The sequence below is a fragment of the Scyliorhinus canicula genome, chromosome 2, assembly GCF_902713615.1.
Source record: "Scyliorhinus canicula chromosome 2, sScyCan1.1, whole genome shotgun sequence".
NCBI classification, from domain to species: domain Eukaryota; kingdom Metazoa; phylum Chordata; class Chondrichthyes; order Carcharhiniformes; family Scyliorhinidae; genus Scyliorhinus; species Scyliorhinus canicula.
Window position 1 is genome coordinate 2,636,222 of NC_052147.1, and position 23,163 is coordinate 2,659,384.

Consider the following 23,163-nt stretch of genomic DNA (forward strand, 5'->3'; position numbering starts at 1 on the left):
AGGCCCCAGCGAGGATCGAACTCGCGACCCCTGGTTTACAAGACCAGTGCTCTAACCACTGAGCTATGGAGCCTGAGTGACAGGAAATCCGGGACCTGCTCCAACTCAACCCTAACCCAGTCTGCTGCTTGGTTCTCAGACCCATGGGGTTGGGGTTCTCAGACCCATGGAGCCCCCCACCCCCCGCAGCAGCCCAGCCCCTCTCCCCCACCCCCAGGACCCCACATCACAGCCCTGACTGGCTGTCAATCATTCACAATGGAGCTGGAGGCAACACCACCAGCACCTGGCCGCCAGAGGGCGGGGTTTCTCCTTGTGCTGCCGTCCACTCGTCAGCAGGTGACGCTGCACTCGGGTATCGCAATACTTATTGTCCACCAGCGGAGGGCGCTGCACTCGGGAGTTGCATTACCCACTGCCCACCAGCGGAGGGCGCTGCACTCGCATCTTGCATTAGCCACTGTCCACCAGCGGAGGGCGCTGCACTCGCATCTTGCATTACTCACTGTCCACCAGCCGAGGGCACTGCACTGGGGTAATGCAATACTCACTATCTACCAGCGGAGGGCGCTGCACTCGCATCTTGCATTGCCCACTGTCCACCAGCGGAGGGCGCTGCACTCGGGTATTGCAATACTCATTGTCCACCAGCCGAGGGCGCTGCACTGGGGTGTCGCAATACCCACTGTCCACCAGCAAGGTGGGGGGGGGGGGGCGCCATTGAGCTGCTTCCATTGAGCCTGATGAGTATTGCTGCCCCCTGCTGGACTTCCGGAAGAAGGAAAATGAAGAGGAAATTGAGTGAGACAGGGAAGTCATGCAAATTATTATGTCAGCTCATTCAATAGGGCAGCAGGGTAGCATGGTGGTTAGCATAAATGCTTCACAGCTCCAGGGTCCCAGGTTCGATTCCCGGCTGGGTCACTGTCTGTGCGGAGTCTGCACGTCCTCCCCGTGTGTGCGTGGGTTTCTTCCGGGTGCTCCGGTTTCCTCCCACAGTCCAAAGATGTGCGGGTTAGGTGGATTGGCCATGCTAAATTGCCCGTAGTGTCCTTAAAAAGTAAGGTTAAGGGGGGGTTGTTGGGTTACGGGTATAGGGTGGATACGTGGGTTTGAGTAGGATGATCATGGCTCGGCACAACATTGAGGGCCGAAGGGCCTGTTCTGTGCTGTACTGTTCTATGTAACTGAGCCATGGAGGCAAAAATACAGAGAATCAAAAGCAAAATATTGAAGATCCTGGAAATCTGCCCATGTCCTTAGTATGAGATGCCAGCACAGTGTCAGCAGAAAACATGATGTGGAGATGCCGGCGTTGGACTGGGGTGAGCACAGGAAGAAGTCTGACAACAACAGGTTAAAGGCCAACAGGTTTGTTTGTAATTACTAGCTTTCGGAGAACAGCTCCTTCACCAGGTAAGGAAGGAGCAGTGCTCTGAAAACTAGTGTTTGAAACAAACCTGTTGGACTTTAACCTGTTGTTGTCAGACTTCTTACTGTGCTCACCCCAGTCCAACGCCGGCATCTCCACATCATAACCAGCAAACAGGAACTCAAGGATAAGGACATTATGCACTTTGACCTTGACACATGATATTGCCAAGTTGAACAGTTTGCCACCAGCTCTGGTCAAAACCATACAGGCAGCATGGAGAAAGATATGCCAGAGTTAGTGTCAGGACACAGCCCCGCTTTACTACACTGCTGATCTGTAAAGCTCCATTGTAAACTATATGTTCTCGTCGAAAGAAGACATGTCCAACCAGCTAGCAACAGTTTAAATAATCTGTCTCACTGACATGGTGAAGACCTTGGTGAAGTCTATGAAGGCAATATAGAGCAGCCTGTGATGTTTACGGAACTTCTGTAACTGTCAGTGTTCGGAAAACATGGGTAGTTTGCATTGGTAAACATTAGAAATAAAGTATAGTTTTAAATAGGTTTAATTTATTGATTCTGTGCCTGGAAGGGACCTATATATAGATTCAGGCTTGACATATGCCCTTATATGTTTGGGGGTTTGTTTCAATTTCAACTGGGATTCTATTGTGATTAGTGATGGCTATGGAATGAAGAATAAATAATAATCTTTATTAGTGCCACAAGTAGGCTTACACTAACACTGCAATGAAAATCCTCTAATCGTCACAATGTTTGGGTACACGGAGGGAGAATTCAGAATGTCCAATTCACCTAAGCACGTCTTTTGGGACTTGTGAGAGGAAACCGGAGCATCCAGAGGAAACCCGTACAGACATGGGGAACGTGCAGAATCCGCACAGATAGTGACCCAAGCTGGGAATTGAGCTTGGGTTTCTGGAGCTGTGAAGCAACAGCGCTAACCATTGTGCTACTGTGCCACCCAAATGTAGTTGCTTAACAACCAGAGCCCCTTGTAAGGAAAAAATGCTTTCCCTTGTTCCTTAATTATAGCTGGAAGCTACAGCAGTTGTTGATAGGTAGCTAGAACGGGAACATCTCTCTCAGCTTTGCCAGAAAAAAAGCCATTCAATGGAATAATGCTTAAGAAAGCCAGTGCCAATTACCCAAAAGACAACTACTTAAGGAAACTAGAGAAAGGAAGAGGAGTTTCCAGGGAGCCTGAGGTTAAAGGAGCAACGAGGAACTGAGACCAGAACAGGGTACAGTTCATTTCAAGGTACGAAAGGAGCTGGCTGGTGAGAAGTCAGAAAGATATCTGAAGTCGTTCTAAGGTTTATGATATCCCACTACAGATTGTGAGATGTTAATTGAAATAATTGTGAAGCAACTTGTGAAGTTGGGGCAGCAGGGTAGCATGGTGGTTAGCATAAATGCTTCACAGCTCCAGGGTCCCAGGTTCGATTCCCGGCTGGGTCACTGTCTGTGTGGAGTCTGCACGTCCTCCCCTGTGTGCGTGGGTTTCCTCCGGGTGCTCCGGTTTCCTCCCACAGTCCAAAGATGTGCGGGTTAGGTGGATTGGCCATGCTAAATTGCCCGTAGTGTCCTAATAAAAGTAAGGTTGGGGGGGGGGTTGTTGGGTTACGGGTATAGGGTGGATACGTGGGTTTGAGTAGGGTGATCATGGCTCGGCACAACATTGAGGGCCGAAGGGCCTGTTCTGTGCTGTACTGTTCTATGTTCTATGTTCAATCAGTGGCTGGATATCAAAATGTGTGTGTATAAAAGCAGCCAAGACACGGAAATCCTAAAAGGTGTAAAACTTGCAGTGGATTCACTGGTAGAAGTGGAGCGGAAGCTCTGTTCACAAGTCTTTCGGAAAACATGGACTGGATTTCAAAGTGCAAGCCACTAATGGAAAGCCTTACCACAAGAGCTTTTAAAATGTGTTTTTGGGAGTGGAGCTTGAAACTCTTATATCACAATCATCTGGGGGGATTCTGAGGAGTAATCTACAGACTCTTATGTGGTTTCAGAGTGTATTTGACCACAGCCAATCCGTGCGTCTTACAAAAGGGACTTTGTGCTAATAAGACCATTGTAGCTTCAAATCCATGTTGTCATATTAATCTTAAAATCAGTGTGCAATAGGGTGGCACAGTGGCACACTGGTTAGCGCTGCTGCCTCATGGCGCCAAGGTCCCAGGTTCGATCCCGGCTCAGGGTCACTGTCCATGTGGAGTTTGCACATTCTCCCCGTCTGCGTGGGTCTCACCCCCATAACCCAAAGATATGTAGGGTAGGTGATTGGCCACGCTAATTTGCCCCTTAATTGGAAAAAAAATTAATTTATATTCTAAAAATCTGTGTGTAATTGAAAACCTAAGGGGGGGGGGGATAGAGAAAGGTTGTATTGTAATCCAGTTACTCATGTTTTTTTTTGTGTTGTTAAAACTAATTAGTGGTCCTGTGACTTTGTTCTTTCACGTTTAATAAAAAATGTTAAAAGTTAGTCTTTTGAACCAGGGTTTCATTCTGGCATCGTCCCAACCAGTTATAACATCAACTGGGATCCGAACCATCAGTGGGAAGATCCTGTCACTGTTAATCTGTCAGTTCTGAAGCTGGACTCAAGACTGAGAGTAGAGATGTGATGGCAGGGTCTGCAATCCGGTCAAAGCAACACGATCAAGGACCTTCCCCACAATACTGAAGATGCTGTGATAATTGTTAGTCACTATGAACTCCTTTGTTTTGTACCAGTTTTTCCTTGCAGTGTCCTCTCAATGTCAACAAAACAAAGGAGATTGTCATCGACTTCAGGAAGTGGAATGGAGAACATGCCCCTGTCTACATCAATGGGAACGAAGCTGAAAGGGTCGAGAGCTTCAAGTTTTTAGGTGTCCAGGCCACCAACAACCTGTCCTGGACCCCCCATGCCGACACTGCAGTTAATTGGTGGTGAGCTGCCTTCTTGATCGGCTGCAGTCCCTGACGTGTAGGTACACCCACTGTGCAGTTTGGAAGTTCCAGAATTTTGATTTTGTGAAGAGGCACTGATATAGTTCCACGCGGGATGCGTGTGAACTGGAAAAATGGGAGAAATTTTTTAAAATATTTTTAAAATTTACAGGATATGGGTGTCGCTGGTTAGTCCAGCATTTATTGCCCATCCCCAGTTGCCCTTGAGGTGGTGGTGAGCTGCTGCAATCCGTGTGGTGTAGGTACACCCACTATGCTGTTAGGGAGGGAGTTCCAGGCTGTTGCCCCAGCGACAGTGATGGAGCAGCAATATATTTCCAAAATGAACACATTTTAACAAAACTTTAAAAACTGATAATTGACCAATGCAAGTTCAATATGGAAACTGTAAAGAACTCAAAGTGTGCAAAATATTTTATTCCTTTTGTAAAACATACATTAACATTTTGTTTAATAGATAAAGTTAACAAGTGAAATTTCAATGTGTAAAATGAAGCAACATTTTGTTAATGAGAAAGTTGGCAGTAGCTAAAAGTTACAAGACACACGATGGCCCAACCTGAACACTGGTCACTTGCTTCTCCCTCTCACCAAGACACAGGGTCTGGACAATATCCATTGTCCTCGCAAGGAATGGGCGTCTTGCCTACTGTGCTGTTGTAGTCACACAGACTGACCTCTTTTGAAAGGAGCTGTACAATTTTCAGCTGGATTACAGCAGGGAATTTACAAACACTCTTCCGCTCTGGAGGAACGAGAAGCAGATTTTAAATTCTGCAAGTATGGGAATTCCAATGGTACCGCTTTGTGAACATGGAAACAAACAATTTGCTAACTTTCTGGGCATTTGTCTACTCTCTCATCCCATACATTTGGTCATGAACGTGTTGCAGCCAAAGTAAGCATGTTGAGGAATATGCCATCACAAGGAGCTGGACTCAGTGTCCTTCACTCCTGTACTTTTTTTAAAGCTTCCAGTCTGTGTAGAAGTGCATTGCCAAATGCTTCACGATACGCGGGACTAACTGAGTCCAGGAGAGAGTAAATTGTCTCATGGTATTGCATCGACAGTGATTCATCCACCTCGTCAAAACCATGAGCCACCACCTGCATGAGTAAAAATAGGTCAGTACCAAGATTGTCCACAAAACAAATCTATCCCTCATTCGCCCAGTGCTGGATGATACAACAGTAAATTCAAAACATCCCTCCACAGAATAAACAAGTCTCCAACCAACCAACACACCTCCCAGAATCAAACATGCCGCAAACCCAACACACCTCCTGGCCTAACCTCGGTCGTTGGTAAAATTCTAGAATCGATCGTTAAGGATGAGATTTCTAAATTCTTGGAAGAGCAGGGTCGGATTAGAACAAGTCAACATGGATTTAATAAGGGGAGGTCGTGCCTGACGAACCTGTTAGAATTCTTTGAGGAGGTGACAAGTAGGTTAGATCAGGGAAACCCAGTGGATGTGGTCTATCTGGATTTCCAAAAGGCCTTTGATAAGGTGCCACACAGGAGGCTGCTGAGTAAGGTGACGGCCCATGGTGTTCGAGGTGAGCTACTGGCATGGGTTGAGGATTGGCTGTCTGACAGAAGGCAGAGAGTTGGGATAAAAGGTTCTTTTTCGGAATGGCAGCCGGTGACCAGCGGTGTCCCACAGGGTTCAGTATTGGGGCCGCAGCTGTTCACCATATATATTAATGATCTGGATGAAGGGACTGGGGGCATTCTAGCAAAGTTTGCCGATGATACGAAGTTAGGTGGTCAGGCAGGTAGTGCTGAGGAAGTGGGGAGGCTGCAGAAGGATCTAGACAGTTTGGGAGAGTGGTGCAGGAAATGGCTGATGCAATTCAACGTGAGAAAATGTGAGGTCTTGCACTTTGGAAAAAAGAATCCAAGCATAGACTACTTTCTAAACGGTGAGAAAATTCATAAAGCCAAAGTACAAAGGGATCTGGGAGTGCTAGTCGAGGATTCCCTAAAGGTAAACATGCAGGTTGAATCTGTGATTAAGAAAGCGAATGCAATGTTGTCATTTATCTCAAGAGGGTTGGAATATAAAAGCAGCGATGTGCTACTGAGCCTTTATAAGGCTCTGGTTAGGCCCCATTTGGAGTACTGTGTCCAGTTTTGGGCCCCACATCTCAGGAAGGACATACTGGCACTGGAGCGTGTCCAGCGGAGATTCACACGGATGATCCCTGGAATGGCGGGTCTAACATATGATGAACGGCTGAGGATCCTGGGATTGTATTCATTGGAGTTTAGAAGGTTAAGGGGAGATCTAATAGAAACTTACAAGATAATACATGGCTTAGAAAGGGTGGACGCAAAGAAACTGTTTCCGTTAGGCGAGGAGACGAGGACCCGTGGCACAGCCTTAGAATTAGAGGGGGTAAATTCAGAACAGAAATGCGGAGACATTTCTTCAGCCAGAGAGTGGTGGGCCTGTGGAATTCATTGCCGCGGAGTGCAGTGGAGGCCGGGACGCTAAATGGCTTCAAGGCAGAGATAGATAAATTCTTGATGTCGCGAGGAATTAAGGGCTACGGGGAGAATGCTGGTAGGTAGAGTTGAAATGCCCATCAGCCATGATTGAATGGCGGAGTGGACTCGATGGGCCGAATGGCCTTACTTCCACTCCTATGTCTTATGGTCTTAATAAAACACTCCCCGACTTCCGGTTGCGGCTATGACCAGCTAAGTCGCACATTTGGCAGCTCCTGCGACAAAGGTGTTTAAGGGCCGATTGGAGGGCCCCGACGGTACTGTAAAGACGAATCCCGGTGGGGGAAGGCTCCCTGAGGAGAGTGAGACCAACTTTATGGTCGGTACTCGGAGAGGGGCGACAAAAAAAGCGGCAGCAGCTCCCCAAAAAAAGCGGGGGAAGAGGACCAAAATGGCGGCCGGTGGCGCACTAGAAGATTGGAGAAAATGGGCGGAGGAGCAGCAGGCCGCTCTCCTCCGGTGTTTTACGGAGCTGAAAGTGGAACTCTTAGAGTCCATGAACGCGACGACCACAAGGCTGATGGGGGCCCAGGCGACCCAAGAGGCGTCGATAAGAGAGCTGCAGCAGGAGATGGCGGTGAGGGAGGAGGAAGCCACGGTCCTCGTGGGAAAGGTGGAGGTGCACGAGGCACTCCACCTGAAATGGCAGAGCCGCTTTGAGGAGCTGGACACGCGAATGAGGCGGAAGAACTTGAGGATCCTGGGCCTAGCAGAAGGCCTGGAGGGGCCTGATCTCCCGAAATATGTAGCGGAGATGTTGAGCTCCCTGATGGGAGAGGGGGCCGGTCCATCGCCCCTGGAGCTGGAAGAAGCATATCGGGTCATGGCTAGGCGGCCTAGGGCAAACGAGCCCCCGCGGGCGGTGCTGGTGCGGTTCCAGCGTCTCTGCGATCGGGAGAAAGTGCTGAGGTGGGCCAAGAGGGAGAAAAGCAGCAAATGGGAGAATTCGACGGTGCGGATATATCAGGACTGGAGTGCGGAGGTGGCAAAGCGGCGGGCCCGGTTTAACCGAACGAAGGCGGTGCTGCACGCAAAAAGGATCAAGTTTGGAATGCTGCAGCCAGCGCGCTTGTGGGTCACCTACAAGGACCAGCACCATTACTTTGAGACCCCAGAGGAGGCATGGACTTTTGTTCGGGAGGAAAAGCTGGACCTGAACTAGAACTTGGGAACGCCGGCGGTCGAGGCCGCCCGAGTACCCTTGACTGATCAAGTGGCCCATGTCTTTCTTAGGCCAGGTCGGAACTTGGTTAAAGTTGATGGATCGTTTGGTTTCTTTGAAACTTGTGTTATGGGGGGTTTCTTTGTTCCTTTTTGTGTGTCTCTTCCCGTTGCCAACTTCCCTTAATTATTGTTGTTGTAGGGGGGGCTTTTTTTTTTACTGTTTTTTGATCTGTTCTTTAAGGGTTATTTATGGTTACTGTTGGTTAAGCACGTTATTATTGGGTAGTTATTTAGTTATTTAGTTATGCAGGCATAGTTATGTATTTATGTATTTATTTGCGATTTGTTATTTATATTGTTATAATGTTAAGTTGGGGAGGCGGGACGGGGGGGGAGCAAGTGGGTTATGCGTGTTTTCTTTTTCTCTTTTTTCTTCCTCTCGTTTTAAGGGGGCTTTGTTATCGGTGTGGATGGGGACGGGGGTGGAATTGAAGATGGCGGGGTAGGGTGTGGCCGGGCGAAAGCGCGGGCTCTCCCCTGTTTCCCGCGCGCGGGACGAAGGAAGGGGGAGGGGAGAAGAGTGGGGTGTGGCCAGCAATGGCGGCTTTTCCCGCGCTGAAGCGGGGTCAGAGAGGGATGGCAAGGGGGGGGAGGCCCCTCCCCCCCCACATCGGGAGGAGTCGGAGTGTGGCAGGGGCAGCCGGGTCAGCGAAAACCAGCTGACTCTCGGGAGTACGATGGTGGATACACTGCGGCTAGGAGGGGTCCTAGCCAGGGGGGGGGGGGGGGGGGGGGGGGGGGGGGGGGGAGAAGGGGGGTTAGGGGGGGATACCGGGTTGCTGCTGGAAAGGCTGAGGACGGGAAGGGAAGAACGGGAGGAGAGAGGGGGGGGGGCCATCGCCATGGGGAACGGGTCAGAAGGGGAGGGTCGACCCGGGGCGAACAGGGGACAGAACATGGCTAATAGACAGGGGAAAGGGACGGGTCGCTCCGCGGGGGCTGAACGGACCGGTCAAGAGATCAAGGGTTTTTTCACACCTAAAGGGACTGCAGGCGGATGTGGCAATGTTGCAGGAGACTCACTTGAATGTAGTAGACCAGGTGCGCCTGAGAAGGGGGTGGGTGGGACAGGTGTTCCACTCAGGCTTGGACGCAAAGAACCGGGGGGTGGCGATTTTGGTGGGAAAGAGGGTGTCGTTCGTGGCGGCGCAGGTGGTAGCAGATAAGGAGGGTAGGTACGTGATGGTGAAGGGTAGGCTGCAGGGAGAGAATGTGGTGCTGGTAAATGTATATGCCCCGAATTGGGATGACGCGGGTTTTATGAGGCGCCTGTTGGGCCTCATTCCGGGTCTGGAGGCAGGAGGCCTGATCATGGGGGGGGACTTCAACACAGTGCTCGACCCTGGGCTGGACAGATCGAGTTCCAGGACGAATAGGAGGCCGGCAGCGGCGGAGGTGCTAAGGGGGTTCATGGAGCAGATGGGGGGGGGGTAGACCCTTGGAGATTTGGCAGGCCAAGGGCGAGGGAGTATTCTTTTTTCTCCCACGTCCACAGGGTGTACTCCAGAATAGACTTTTTTGTACTGAGCAGGGGGCTGATTCCGAGAGTGCAGGACATGGAGTACTCGGCCATTGCGATTTCGGACCATGCACCACACTGGGTAGAGGTAGAACTGGGGGAAGCACGGGACCAGCGCCCGCTGTGGCGCCTGGATGTGGGGCTGCTGGCGGACGATGAGGTGTGCGGAAGGGTCCGGAAGGGCATTGAGAGATATCTGGGCACGAACGACACGGGCGAGGTGAAGGTGGGGGTAGTCTGGGAGGCCCTGAAAGCAGTGATCAGAGGAGAGCTGATCTCCATAAGGGCACACAGAGAAAGGAAGGAGAGGCAGGAGAGGGAGAGACTGGTGGGGGAACTTATAGAAGTGGACAGGAGATATGCGGAGACACCAGAGGAGGGGCTGTTGAGGGAGCGGCGCAGTTTACAGGCCCAGTTTGACCTACTGACCACTAGGAAGGCGGAGACGCAATGGAGAAGGGCACAGGGTGCGGTCTATGAGTACGGGGAAAAGGCGAGCAGGATGCTAGCACACCAGCTGCGCAAGCGAGATGCAGCCAGAGAGATTGGGGGAGCGAGAGAGAAGGGAGGGAACGTAGTGCAGAAGGGGCAAGAGGTGAACGGGGTCTTCAGGGATTTCTACAGGGAATTGTACCGGTCTGAGCCGCCCAGGAGGAGGGGGGGAATGGAGAACTTCCTCGATAGATTGAGGTTCCCAAAGGTCCAGGAGGAACGGGTGGAGGGGCTGGGGGCGCCGATAGAGCTGCAGGAACTAGTTAAAGGGATAGGCCAGATGCAGGCGGGGAAGGCGCCGGGGCCGGATGGGTTCCCGGTGGAATTTTATAAGAAGTATGTGGACTTGGTGGGTCCAGTGCTGGTGCGTGCCTTCAATGAGGCGCGAGAGGGGGGGGCTCTGCCCCCGACAATGTCACAGGCCCTGATCTCCTTGATCCTGAAGCGGGACAAAGACCCTGTACAGTGCGGGTCCTACAGGCCTATCTCCCTCTTGAATGTAGATGCCAAACTGTTGGCAAAGGTCCTGGCAACCAGAATAGAGGATTGTGTGCCAGGGGTAATCCATGAAGACCAGACGGGTTTCGTAAAGGGACGACAACTTAATACAAATGTCCGGAGGCTGTTGAATGTAATTATGATGCCAGCAGTGGAGGGGGAGGCTGAGATAGTGGTAGCACTGGATGCGGAGAAGGCATTCGATAGGGTGGAGTGGGAATACCTGTGGGAGACGCTGGAACGGTTTAGGTTTGGGGAGGGATTTATCAAGTGGGTGAAGCTGCTGTATTCGGCCCCGATGGCGAGTGTGGTTACAAACGGGAGGAGGTCGGAGTATTTTGGGCTCCATCGAGGTACCAGGCAGGGATGCCCCCTATCCCCCTTACTATTTGCATTAGCGATTGAACCGTTGGCGATGGCACTGAGGGGTTCAGGGGGTTGGAGAGGACTGACAAGGGGAGGGGAGGAGCATCGGGTATCACTCTATGCGGATGATTTGTTGTTGTATGTGGCGGATCCGGAAGGGGGAATGCCGGAGGTAATGGAAATACTAGCGGAGTTTGGGGACTTTTCGGGATATAAATTAAATGTGGGTAAAAGTGAGGTCTTTGTGATACACCCGGGAGATCAGGGGGAGGGAATTGGGCGGCTCCCCTTTAGGAGAGCAGTAAAGAGCTTCAGGTACTTGGGGGTGCAGGTGGCAAGGAACTGGGGGACCCTCCACAAGCTGAACTTTTCAAGGCTGGTGGAGCAGATGGAGGAGGAGTTCAAGAGGTGGGACATGGTACCGCTGTCGCTAGCAGGGAGGGTGCAGTCAGTCAAAATGACGGTCCTCCCGAGGTTCTTGTTTCTGTTCCAGTGCTTGCCCATCTTCCTCCCCAGGGCCTTCTTCAAGAAGGTAACTAGCAGCATTATGGGCTATGTGTGGGCGCATGGCACCCCTAGAGTGAGAAGGATTTTCTTGGAACGGAGTAGGGACAGTGGAGGATTAGCGCTACCCAATCTTTCCGGATACTACTGGGCGGCGAACGCATCGATGGTGCGCAAGTGGGTGATGGAGGGGGAGGGGGCAGCTTGGAAACGTATGGAGAGGGCGTCCTGCGGCAATACAAGCCTGGGGGCGCTAGTAACGGCACCATGGCCGCTCCCCCCCACAAGGTATACCACGAGTCCGGTAGTGGCGGCCACCCTTAAAATCTGGGGGCAGTGGAGGCGACACAGGGGGGAAGTGGGGGGTCTGATGGCGGCGCCACTGAGAGGGAACCACAGATTTGTCCCGGGGAACACTGGCGGGGGATTCCAGAGCTGGCACAGGGCGGGCATCAGGCAACTGAGGGACATGTTCATAGAGGGGAGGTTTGCGAGCCTGGGAGAGCTGGAGGAGAAATTTGAGCTCCCCCCGGGGAACACGTTTCGATACCTGCAGGTGAAGGCATTTGCCAGACGACAGGTGGAAGGATTCCCCTTGCTTCCCGATGGAGGGGCGAGTGATAGGGTGCTGTCAGGGGCCTGGGTCGGAGAAGGGAAGGTCTCGGACATCTACAAAATAATGCAGGAGGTGGAGGAGGTACCGATAGAGGAGCTGAAAGACAAGTGGGAAGCGGAGCTGGGAGAGCAGATAGAAGATGGGACATGGGCGGATGCCCTAGAGAGGGTCAATTCGTCGTCGTCGTGCGCAAGGTTGGGCCTCATCCAATTTAAGGTGCTGCACAGAGCCCATATGACGGGGACTAGGATGAGTCGGTTCTTCGGGGGGGAGGACAGGTGTGTTAGGTGTTCGGGAAGCCCTGCGAACCATGTACATATGTTCTGGATGTGTCCGGCACTGGAAGAGTTCTGGGAGGGGGTGGCGGGGACGGTATTGAGAGTGGTGGGAACCAGGGTTAAACCAGGGTGGGGGCTAGCGATTTTTGGGGTTGGGGTGGAGCCAGGAGTACAGGAGGCAAGGGAGGCCGGAATATTGGCCTTTGCGTCCTTGGTAGCTCGGAGAAGGATCTTGATTCAGTGGAGGGACACAAGGCCACCAAGTGTTAACACCTGGTTAAACGACATGGCAAGCTTCATCCAATTGGAAAGAATCAAATTCGCCCTGAGAGGGTCGGTACAGGGGTTCTTCCGGCGGTGGCAGCCCTTCCTTGACTTTCTGGATCAGAGATAGGAACTGGAGGCCGAAACAGCAGCAACCCGGGGAGAAAAGGGGGAGGGGGGGAAGGGAGGGGGGGGGGGGGATAGCAACGAAGGGAGCACGTCAGCGGGGGGTCGCGGGCAATGACTGCCCGAGGCCATCGGCAGAAAGGGAAAAAACGGTTTGGTTGCTAGACTGATAGCGCGGGGGGGGGGGGGGGGGGGGGGGGGGGGGTGCGCGCGGGGGAGGGCGTGGGGAGGTTTTTCCAGGGGGGACTTGTGGGGTTATAATTTAAAATGTAATTGGGGTAAATGTTTGTATAGAAAAATTTCAATAAAAATTATTTAAAAAAATAAAACACTCCCCTAACCCAACACGGTGGTTAGCACTATTACTTCACAGCTCCAGGGCCCCAGGTTCGATTCCCCGCTGGGTCACTGTCTGTGCGGAGCTGCACGTTCTCCCCGTGTCTGCGTGGGTTTCCTCCGGGTGCTCCGGTTTCCTCCCACAAGTCCCGAAAGACGTGCTGTTAAGTGAATTGGACATTCTGAATTCTCCCTCTGTACCCGAACAGGTGCCAGAATGTGGCGACGATCCCCAGGGCCTTTTTCAAGAAGGTAACGAGTAGTATCATGGGGTATGTGTGGGCACATGGCACCCCTAGAGTTAGAAGGGTCTTTTTGGAGCGGAGTAGGGATAGTGGGGGGCTGGCGTTACCCAACCTTTCAGGATATTACTGGGCGGCAAATACATCGATGGTACGAAAGTGGATGATGGAAGGGGAGGGGGCAGCCTGGAAGCGCATGGAGAGGGCGTCCTGCGGCAACATAAGCTTAGGGGCACTGGTAACGGCACCATGGCCGCTCTCTCCCACGAGGTATACCACGAGCCCGGTGGTGGCGGCCACCCTCAAGATCTGGGGGCAGTGGAGGCGACACAGGGGGGAAGTGGGAGGTCTGATAGGGGCACCATTAAGAGGGAACCACAGATTTGCACCGGGAAATACAGGAGGGGGATTTCTGAGCTGGCAGAGGGTGGGCATTAGGCAACTGAAGGACTTGTTTATAGAGGGGAGGTTTGCGAGCTTGGGAGAGCTGGAGGAGAAATTCGGGCTCCCCCCGGGGAACACGTTCAGGTACCTCCAAGTGAAGGCATTTGCCAGACGACAGGTAGAGGGGTTTCCCGTGCTTCCCGACAGGGGGGCGAGTGATAGGGTGCTATCAGGGGTCTGGGTCGGGGAGGGGAAGATCTTGGACATTTATAAGATTATGCAGGAGGTGGAGGAGGTACCAGTAGAGGAGTTGAAAGACAAGTGGGAGGTAGAACTGGGGGAACAGATAGAGGATGGGACATGGGCAGACGCCCTAGAGAGGGTCAACTCGTCGTCGTCATGTGCGAGACTGAGTCTCATTCAATTTAAGGTACTGCATAGAGCCCACATGACGGGGACAAGGATGAGTCGGTTTTTCAGGGGTGAAGACAGGTGTGTCAGATGTTCGGGAAGCCCTGCGAATCATGCACACATGTTTTGGGCATGTCCGGCACTGGAGGAGTTCTGGAAGGGGGTGGCAGGGACGGTGTCGAGAGTGGTGGGGTCCAGGGTCAAGCCAGGATGGGGACTTGCGATCTTCGGGGTTGGGGTGGAGCCGGGGGTACAGGAGGCGAGGGAGGCTGGAATATTAGCCTTTGCGTCCTTGGTGGCTCGGAGGAGGATCTTGATTCAGTGGAGGGACGAAAGGCCTCCAAGTGTTAACACCTGGTTAAACGACATGGCAAACTTCATCCAATTGGAAAGGATCAAATTCGCCCTGAGAGGGTCGGTGCAGGGGTTTCTCAGGCGATGGCAACCCTTCCTGGACCTCTTAGATCAGAGATAGAAACTGAGGTCGTGACAGCAGCAACCCGGGAGGGGAGGGGAGGGCGGGAGGGAGGGGGGGAGGGAGGGGGGGGGGGGGGGGGGGGAGAGACAACAACGAAGGAAGTACGGTAGCGGTGGTGGCACGGGCAGGGCCTGCCCGAGGACACTGCCAGAAATGATAAGGTGGTCTGACTGTCGGTTCGCCGGCGGGGGGGGGGGGGGGGGGGGGGGGGGACGCGCGAGTAGGGGGTGGGGGGGACTTTTTGTTAAGTAGGGGGGTTTGACTCTGTTTTGATATAATTTAAATTTAAATGTAGGGGGGGTTAAAATGTTTGTATTTTGAAAAATTCTTCAATAAAAATTATTTAAAAAAAAAAAGAATGTGGCGACGAGGGAATTTTCACAGTAACTTCATTGCAGTGTTAATGTAAGCCTACTTGTGACACGAATAAAGATTATTTTTAGACATCATACCTCCCAGAATAAAACACTCCCCCTTTTTTTTATAAGTTAAATTTTTTTTTCCAATTAATGGGCGATTTAGCGTGGCCAATCCACCTACCCTGCATCTTTGGGTTGTGGGGGTGAAACCCAGGCATACACCAGGAGAATGTGCAAACAGGTTGGGGTCCTCGAGGGGGCGGGGTCGAGGGAAAGCTGAAAAGGGGGGTCCTCAGCACCCCATAGCAGAGAGTCATCACTTGGGGTTGGTGGGGGGGGGGGGGGGGGTGACATTGCCCATGGGTGGGGGATGTGGGGGACCCACAAGCTCACCGGTGTGGTCAGCGACTTCAGCTCTCCAGGGTTGAAAATAATTCTAAGTGTGGGCTAGACCCGGGAGAAACTCCCCAGGGTCCGAAAAAGTGACTGTGGTTAGATAGTGTTGGGGGACTCGCTGACAGAGCTGGGGAGAAACTCCCAGCCAAACAGTGGAGGATAAGGGGAAATTCAGGTGAGAAGAAATTTCTTCACTCAGTGAGTGGTGAATCTGTGGAATTCACTACCGCAGAAAGTAGTTGAGGCCGGAACATTGTGTAATTTCAAGAGGAATTAGATATAGCTTTTGGGGCTAAAGGGATCGAGGGATATCGGGGGGGGGGGGGGGGATCAGAACTCGATGATCAGACATGACCATAATGAATAGTGGAGCAGGCTCGAAGGGCCGAATGGCCTCCTCCTGCTTCTATTTTCTATGTAAACCCCCCCCCCCCCCACGAATGACACTTAGAAACTTTTTCGTTAGATCGCGCCCTTAATCTCCCAGACGGAGAATCCTGCCCAGGATTTACACCATCAAAAACACATCATGAGCTTGGACCCCTTGGAATTAAATCCTTCCCTTAACCTCGGGCTTTGTTTACAAGACATCACTGTAATAAAATTAAAGAGATTAACATAGCCAGAGAGGAAGTTCTGAGTGGTCTTGCATGGCTTTAAGGTGGACAAATCTCCAGGACCAGATGAAACGTATCCCAGGCTGCTGAGTGAGGCAAGGGAGGAAATAGCAGGGGTGCTGGCAATAATTTTCAATTCCTCTCTGGCCACAGGAGAGGAATCAGAGGACTGGAGGATAGCCAATGTGGTTGCTTGCTTTTGTTATGGGGAAGTCACATCTGACCAACCTGATTGAATTTTTCGAAGAGATAACCAGGTGTGTAGATGCGGGCAATGTATTTGACAGTCGACTCGGACTTCAGCAAGGCTTTTGATAAGATCCCACATGGGAGACTGATAGCGAAGGTAAGAGCCCACGGGATCCAAGGAAATTTGGAAAATTGGCTGAGTGGCAGGAAGCAGAGGGTGATGGTCGAGGGATGTTTTTCTGACTGGAAGCCTGTGTCCAGTGGGGTCCTGCAGGGGGCAGTGTTGGGGTCCTGCAGGGGGCAGTGTTGGGGTCCTGCAGGGATCAGTGTTGGGGTCCCGCAGGTATCAGTGTTGGGGTCCTGCAGGGGGCAGTGTTGGGGTCCTGCAGGGGGCAGTGTTGGGGTCCTGCAGGGATCAGTGTTGGGGTCCCGCAGGTATCAGTGTTGGGGTCCTGCAGGGGGCAGTGTTGGGGTCCTGCAGGGGGCAGTGTTGGGGTCCTGCAGGGGGCAGTGTTGGGGTCCTGCAGGGGGCAGTGTTGGGGTCCTGCAGGGATCAGTGTTGGGCCCTTGCTTTTTGTACTTTATATAAAGGATTTAGATAGGAATGTAGGAGGGTTGATCAGTAAGTTTGTGGATGATGCAGAAATTGCTGGGGTGGTAAATAGTGAGGAGGATAACCTTCGATTTCAGGAAGATAGAGACGGGCTGGTCAGATGGACTGATCAGTTGGAAATGGAATTCAATCTGGATAAGTGTGAGGTGATACAATTGGGCAGGACAAACAAAGCAAGGAATAAAGGATAAATAGCAGGACTCTGGGAAGCACCGAGGATCAGAGGGACCTTGATGTGCATGTACACCGGTCCCTTAAGGTAGCAGAGCAGGTGGATACTGTGGTTAGGAAGGCATATGGTAAACTTGCCTTTATTAGCCGAGGCAAAGAGTTTAAGAGAGGGAGGTTGTGCTGGAACTGTGTAAAACATTGGTTAGGCCACAGGTAGAGTATTGTGTGCAGCTTTGGAATCCACATTATTGGAGGGATGTGATAGCACTGGAAAGAGTGCAGAGGAGATTTACTAGGATGTTGTCTGGGCTGGAGAGTGTTAGTTATGAATACGGTAAATGGGCAATAAATGCCAGCAATGCCCACATCCCATGAAATATTTTTTTTAAAAAAGAGGGCTTTAAACTATAGGGGGAGGGTTCAGGTTTGGTGGAATTTAGAGAAAAGCAGTAGAAGATCTGCTGTGAAAATTTTTTATTTTTAGTGGTAGCACGGTAGCATTGTGGATAGCACAATCGCTTCACAGCTCCAGGGTCCCAGGTTCGATTCCGGCTTGGGTCACTGTCTGTGTGGAGTCTGCACATCCTCCCCGTGTGTGTGGGGGTTTCCTCCGGGTGCTCCGGTTTCTTCCCACAGTCCAAAGATGTGCGGGTTAGGTGGATTGGCCATGATAAATTGCCCTTAGTGTCCAAAATTGCCCTTAGTGTTGGGTGGGGTTACGGGTTTATGGGGATAGGGTGGAGGCGTTAACCTTGGGTAGGGTACTCTTTCCAGGAGCCAGTGCAGACTCGATGGGCCGAATGGCCTCCTTCTGCACTGTAAATTCTATGAAGAGAGGTTGGATAGACTGGGGTTGTTTTCCTTGGAGCAGAGAAGACTGAGGGGAGACATGATTGAGATGTAGAAAATTATGAGGGGCACTGATAGAGTAGACAGGAAGAAACTTTCCCCCTTAGTGGAGTGGTCTATGAACAGGGGGCATAGATTTAAGGTGAGGGGCAAGAGGTTTGGAGGGGATGTGAGGAAAAACCTTTTTACCCAGAGGGTGGTGGGAATCTGGAACTCGCTGCCTGATAGGGTGGTGGAGGCAGAGACCCTCAGAACATTTAAGAAGTATTTAGATGTGTCATTGTGATGCCAGGGCAGACAAGGCTATGGGCCAAGTCCTGGGAAATGGGATTAAAATAGTTAGGTGATTGTTTTTGACCGGCGCAGACTCGATGGACTAAAGGGCCTTTTCTGTGCTATATGACTCTATGACACTGGGGCCTTCCAACAAGTCAGGAGTAAGAGCTATCATTCAGAGGGGATAAAAGAGTAAAAATGAAAAAGACATGTTAACCAGACCGGTCATTTTTTGTTAGTGCTGCTCTCACCCGTAGTCCTGCTTCAGTAAGCTCGAGACAGTATCTGTTTCCTTCCTTTGTTTCTACATTAATATAGGCAACATCTTCTCCAACTGGGAGGCTTTTTGAGACAGCCATGTGACGAACAGCAAAGTTGACGTCATTCACCACTGCCTCTGCCTCCACTCTCATATCCTTCACGTCTGCCCCCACAAAGTCTCTCTCTTCCCAATCTGCAACCTCACAGAAATTATTCACCATTGATTGATTCAGATCTTGGGGATCACAGTCCATTGTCTGGATATGATATTGGTCCTTTTGAAGAGACTGGAAATGAAAAAGCGAAACATAATTATTTCAAAAAGACATTGAGCAATTAATATCTCCAGGACACAGCAGCAATAATTTTTTTTAAAATTTAGAATACCCAATTTTTTTTTCCAATTAAGAGGCAATTTAGCGCGGCCAGTCCACCTAACCTGCACATCTTTGGGTTGTGGGGGTGAAACCCACGCAGACACGGAGAGAATGTGCAAAGTCCACACGGACAGTGACCCAGGGTCGGGATTCGAACCCAGGTCTTCAGCGCCGCAGTCCCAGTGCTAACCACTGCACCACTGTGCTGCCCCACAGAAGCAATAATTAACTCAAGTTAATTTTTGATAAACCTGCATTGCCATTAATCCTCTCCTGCTGGTCTATCAATTGTCACAATGATGTGCTGTGTGCAATGTAGAATATTAATCATTAGTTTCACCAGCTGGTGTAACACTTTAGACTGTTTTAAAAAAAAAGGAGACAGCTAGAACTGCAAATACACTAGGTGTTGATGCCGGGAAGGATTTGTGGATTTCCACGACAGCAAAATTGGTGCCGCACATCAACTGATTCAGCGACTGTTAAGGGGCTAGCATCCACACCCCAGCCAGTCAGGACCAGCAGCCCATGGTCACGCCTCTCTGTGTCCTCTCTCTCTCCCTTAACCACAACGGCAGTTTCCCGATTTTGAAAAGAGCAATGAACCTCGCCCCAGTGGATGCGGAGAGTCACAGAGGCCCCGGAGAATACCGGATCAGGCCTGCTAATGATATGCCAAGGGTGTTTACTGTACGTGCGTTCTGCAACACATTGATGCCGCTGTCGAGGCACCAGCGAAATGCAATTTGGCGTGAAACTGGCACCCGCCACAATTTCGGCATGAGGACCTATTCTCTGCCCACTAGGTTTTAAAATGACTGCATAAGTCACCTGGCCTGCAAGTTGGCCAATTTTCTTGTGGCCTCTGAAAGCAAATTACCAGGGGACAGATCTAAGCAGTTCTCTGATGAACTTAACATTTGCCATTGTCTGAACTTTCTGCAAAACATAAGGGAAATATGTCATTAGACTTCATAACCACTGAAAAAAATGAGGACAAACGAAATGCATCATTCAAGGAGAGTGATAGTCCCCCCCCCTTATCAGTTTCAACTGCATCTTAATAGGATCATAGAATTTACAGTGCAGAAGGAGGCCATTCGGCTCATCGAGTCTGCACCGACCCCTGTAAAGAGCATCCCACTTAAGCCCACACCTCCACCCTATCCCCATAACCCAATAATCCCCCCTAACCTTTTTGGATAGTAGGGGGCAATTTACTCTGGCCAATCCACCTAATCTGCACATCTTTGGACTGTGGGAGGAAACCGGAACACCCGGAGGAAACCCACGCAGACATAGGGAGAACGTGCAGACTCCACACAGACAGTGACCCAGTGGGTTTGAACCTGGGACCCTGGAGCTGTGAGGCAGCAGTGCTAACCACTGTGCCACCGTGCCGACACCTCAGAGCACTGGCAAGGATCATACAGGAGCTGGAGGGGCGGGGCAAAGACAAGATTCTGAGATCGGAGAGCCAGTTTTAGAGTTAATTTCATGGCCTCCACCCCATGGAGATCCGGTGCCCCCCAAGAATTTGGGCACCTCCCCGCTCCCCCCACAATACCAAAATGAGGAAACCAACACCAAGCCCTCGCAGGTATTGGTGCTCTCCCCTCCACCGCACACAGAGAACCCCTGCCACAATGGAGGGGGAAACACCCCGCCAGAGTCCCCTTGGCACTGCCCCTGCCAGGGCCAATGCCCAGCCTTGCACCTCAACCCCTGGGGTCTACAGGAACCTCTTCACCCCAGGCATGGTCATCACGACTGCTTTTCGCTTTTGAAAACTAGTAATGATTGGCTCCAGCGTCATGTCACACTGCTGGGGGAGGGAGGCTGCGTCATTGCCGGATGCTACGGCGTCAAGTCCTTTAATAATATATAAAATTATGTTAATGCATTGCAATCAGGGCATGTCCTTTCAAACTGAGATCTTGCCAACACAAATCCTGTTTTTGGCCACCCGTGAGATTTAGCAGCCATTACGGGATTTGCACCCACGGGGCTAATGGGTGTAAATTTAACTGAGTTTAATTTAGTATTTTTGTGTAAGAAAGGGTAAAACTCTTGTTAGTTTCACATTAAACAAAGGTGTTTGCATGTATAGGGGTTTAAGTTACAGTTCAAACGACATTTTTGTAGTTTTGTGGGCGGCACGGTAGCATAATGGTTAGCACTGTTGCTTCACAGCATCAGGGTCCCAGGTTCGATTCCCTGCTGGGTCACTGTGAGGAGTCTGCACATTCTCCCCGTGTCTGCGTGGGTTTCCTCCAGGTGCTCCAGTTTCCTCCCACAAGTCCCGGAAGACGTGCTGCAGGTGAATTGGACATTCTGAATTCTCCTTCGGAGTACCCGAACAGGCGACTAGGGGCTTTTCACAGTAACTTCATTGCAGTGTTATTGTAAGCCTACCTGTGACAATAATAAAGATTATTATTAGGCTAAGTGGGAGTGAAGGATTATTGTATTGTCATCAAACATTTTGTGTTTTTCTTGATAAAATCTACTCGGCAGTCCTGTGACTCTGTTCATCCACGGTTTCTAAACAGAAGTAAAAGTTACATCCTCTGAGCCAGGTTCCATTCTGGGAACTTCCCGTCCAGTAGTAACACCAACTGGGATTTTTATAGCTACTTTGTTAATATGGATTGCTCTCCATTAAATTCCAAGAGCCAGCTGTTATCTGATTGGAACCCCACTTGCAAAAAGTTATGGTTAAAAGCATTGTCTGACTGTTAAAACAGGAGAGTGTTCAAAGGCTCTAGTGACATCCAGCAGTCTGCAGAATGTAAAATTATCTCTTTCCCTGCCATTCTCAACTTCAGACACAATCTCCGTTACATTTTGGAATACATCAGAGACAGTCTGCGGAATTCTCCGTCGGCAGGATCTTCCGGTCCGCAGGCAGCACATCTACCCCCACGGGTTTCCCGACGGCATGGGGTGGCTACAATAGGAAACCCCGTTGGCCAGCTGCAAGGAGAATCCCGATCCTGGCGGGAGCAGTGCGTAGGAAAACGTGGCTGCAGACCGGAGAAACCCGCCCAGAGAATTTTAATTGAAAGGAACTTTAAGTGTCATAGTATCCACTTTGAAAAAAGACCAATTAGCTTAAAAACAACTAGCACACATCGGCCGCAACATTTCTGGAATTTCAAGACTACACCAGAACATACTTGGGATGTATTTTTACCTTTAATCAAGGGATTTAAAAAAATCAATAAAACAAACTCATTACTTGGTAACATGAAATGAAAAATGAAATGAAAATCGCTTATCGTCACGAGTAGGCTTTGATGAAATTACTGTCAAAAGCCCCTAGTCGCCACATTCCAGCGCCTGTTCGGGGAGGCTGTTACGGGAATCGAACCGTGCTGCTGGCCTGCTTTCAAAGCCAGCGATTTAGCCCTGTGCTAAACATCCCCTGAGGGAGGGGATTGGGAGGGGCGAGGAGAGGTTGGAGAAAGCAAATTGGGTTCAGGAGAAAGAGAATCAGATGGAGGAGGGAAGCGGGAATCTGATGGAGGGGGAAGAGGATCAGGCGGGGGGGAAAGAGGATAAGGGGGGGGAGGGGAAGAGGATAAGGCGGATGGGAAGAGGATAAGGCGGGGGGGAAGAGGATAAGGCGGGGGGGGGAAGAGGATAAGGCAGGGGGGGAAGAGGATAAGGCGGGGGAAGGGAAGGGGATCAGATGGGGGGGAGAAAGAGGGTTAGGCGGGAGGAAAGAGGGTCAGGCAGGGGGGAAAGAGGGTCAGGCAAGGGGGAAAGAGGGTCAGGCAGGGGGGAAAGAGGGTCAGGCAGGGGGGAAAGAGGATCATGCGGGGGGGGGGGGGAAAGAGGATCATGCGGGGGGGGGAAGAGGATCAGACGGGGGGGAAGAGGATCATGCGGGGGGGGAAAGAGGATCAGGCGGGGGGAAAGAGGATCAGGCGGGGGGAAAGAGGATCAGGCGGGGGGAAGAGGATCAGGCGGGGGGGGGAAAGAGGATCGGGGGAAAGAGGATCAGGCAGGGGGAAGAGGATCAGGTGGGGGGGAAAGAGGATCAGGCGGGGGGAAAGAGTATCAAGCAGGGGGGAGAGGATCAGGCAGGGGGGGAAAGAGGATCATGCGGGGGGGAAAGAGGATCATGCGGGGGGGGAAGAGGATCAGGCGGGGGGGAAGAGGATCAGGCGGGGGGGGAAAGAGGATCAGGCGGGGGGGAAGAGGATCAGGCGGGGGGAAAGAGGATCAGGCGGGGGGGAAGAGGATCAGGCGGGGGGGAAGAGGATCAGGCGGGGGGGGAAGAGGATCAGGCGGGGGGGGAAAAAGGATCAGGCGGGGGGGAAGAGGATCAGGCGGGGGGGAAGAGGATCAGGCGGGGGGGGAAGAGGATCAGGCGGGGGGGGAAGAGGTTCAGGCGGGGGGGAAAGAGGATCAGGTGGGGGGAAAAGAGGATCA

The 23,163-nt window shown here is 51.5% G+C and overlaps 1 protein-coding gene and 1 non-coding gene across 4 annotated transcripts in view; both read right to left on the reverse strand.

Moving 5' to 3' along the window:
• trnat-ugu lies at nt 1-73 on the reverse strand. The gene has a single exon. It is a non-coding gene; the product is annotated as a tRNA-Thr (tRNA).
• Nucleotides 74-4,758: 4,685 nt separating this feature from the next.
• Nucleotides 4,759-23,163, reverse strand: part of LOC119979503 (gsk3b interacting protein) — an 18,701-nt gene continuing 296 nt past the window's right edge. For 2 of the 3 annotated variants that reach the window (XM_038821819.1, XM_038821836.1), the window contains exons 2-3: nt 18,337-18,633; nt 4,759-5,469 (exon numbers count right to left, since the gene is read on the reverse strand). In XM_038821819.1, the coding sequence (XP_038677747.1) occupies nt 5,311-5,469; nt 18,337-18,633 (456 nt within the window). In that variant the 3' untranslated portion in view covers nt 4,759-5,310. Of the gene's footprint in view, nt 5,470-18,336; nt 18,634-19,554; nt 19,663-23,163 lie in introns of all 3 variants that reach the window. The other variant, XM_038821829.1, reaches the window with a different exon arrangement.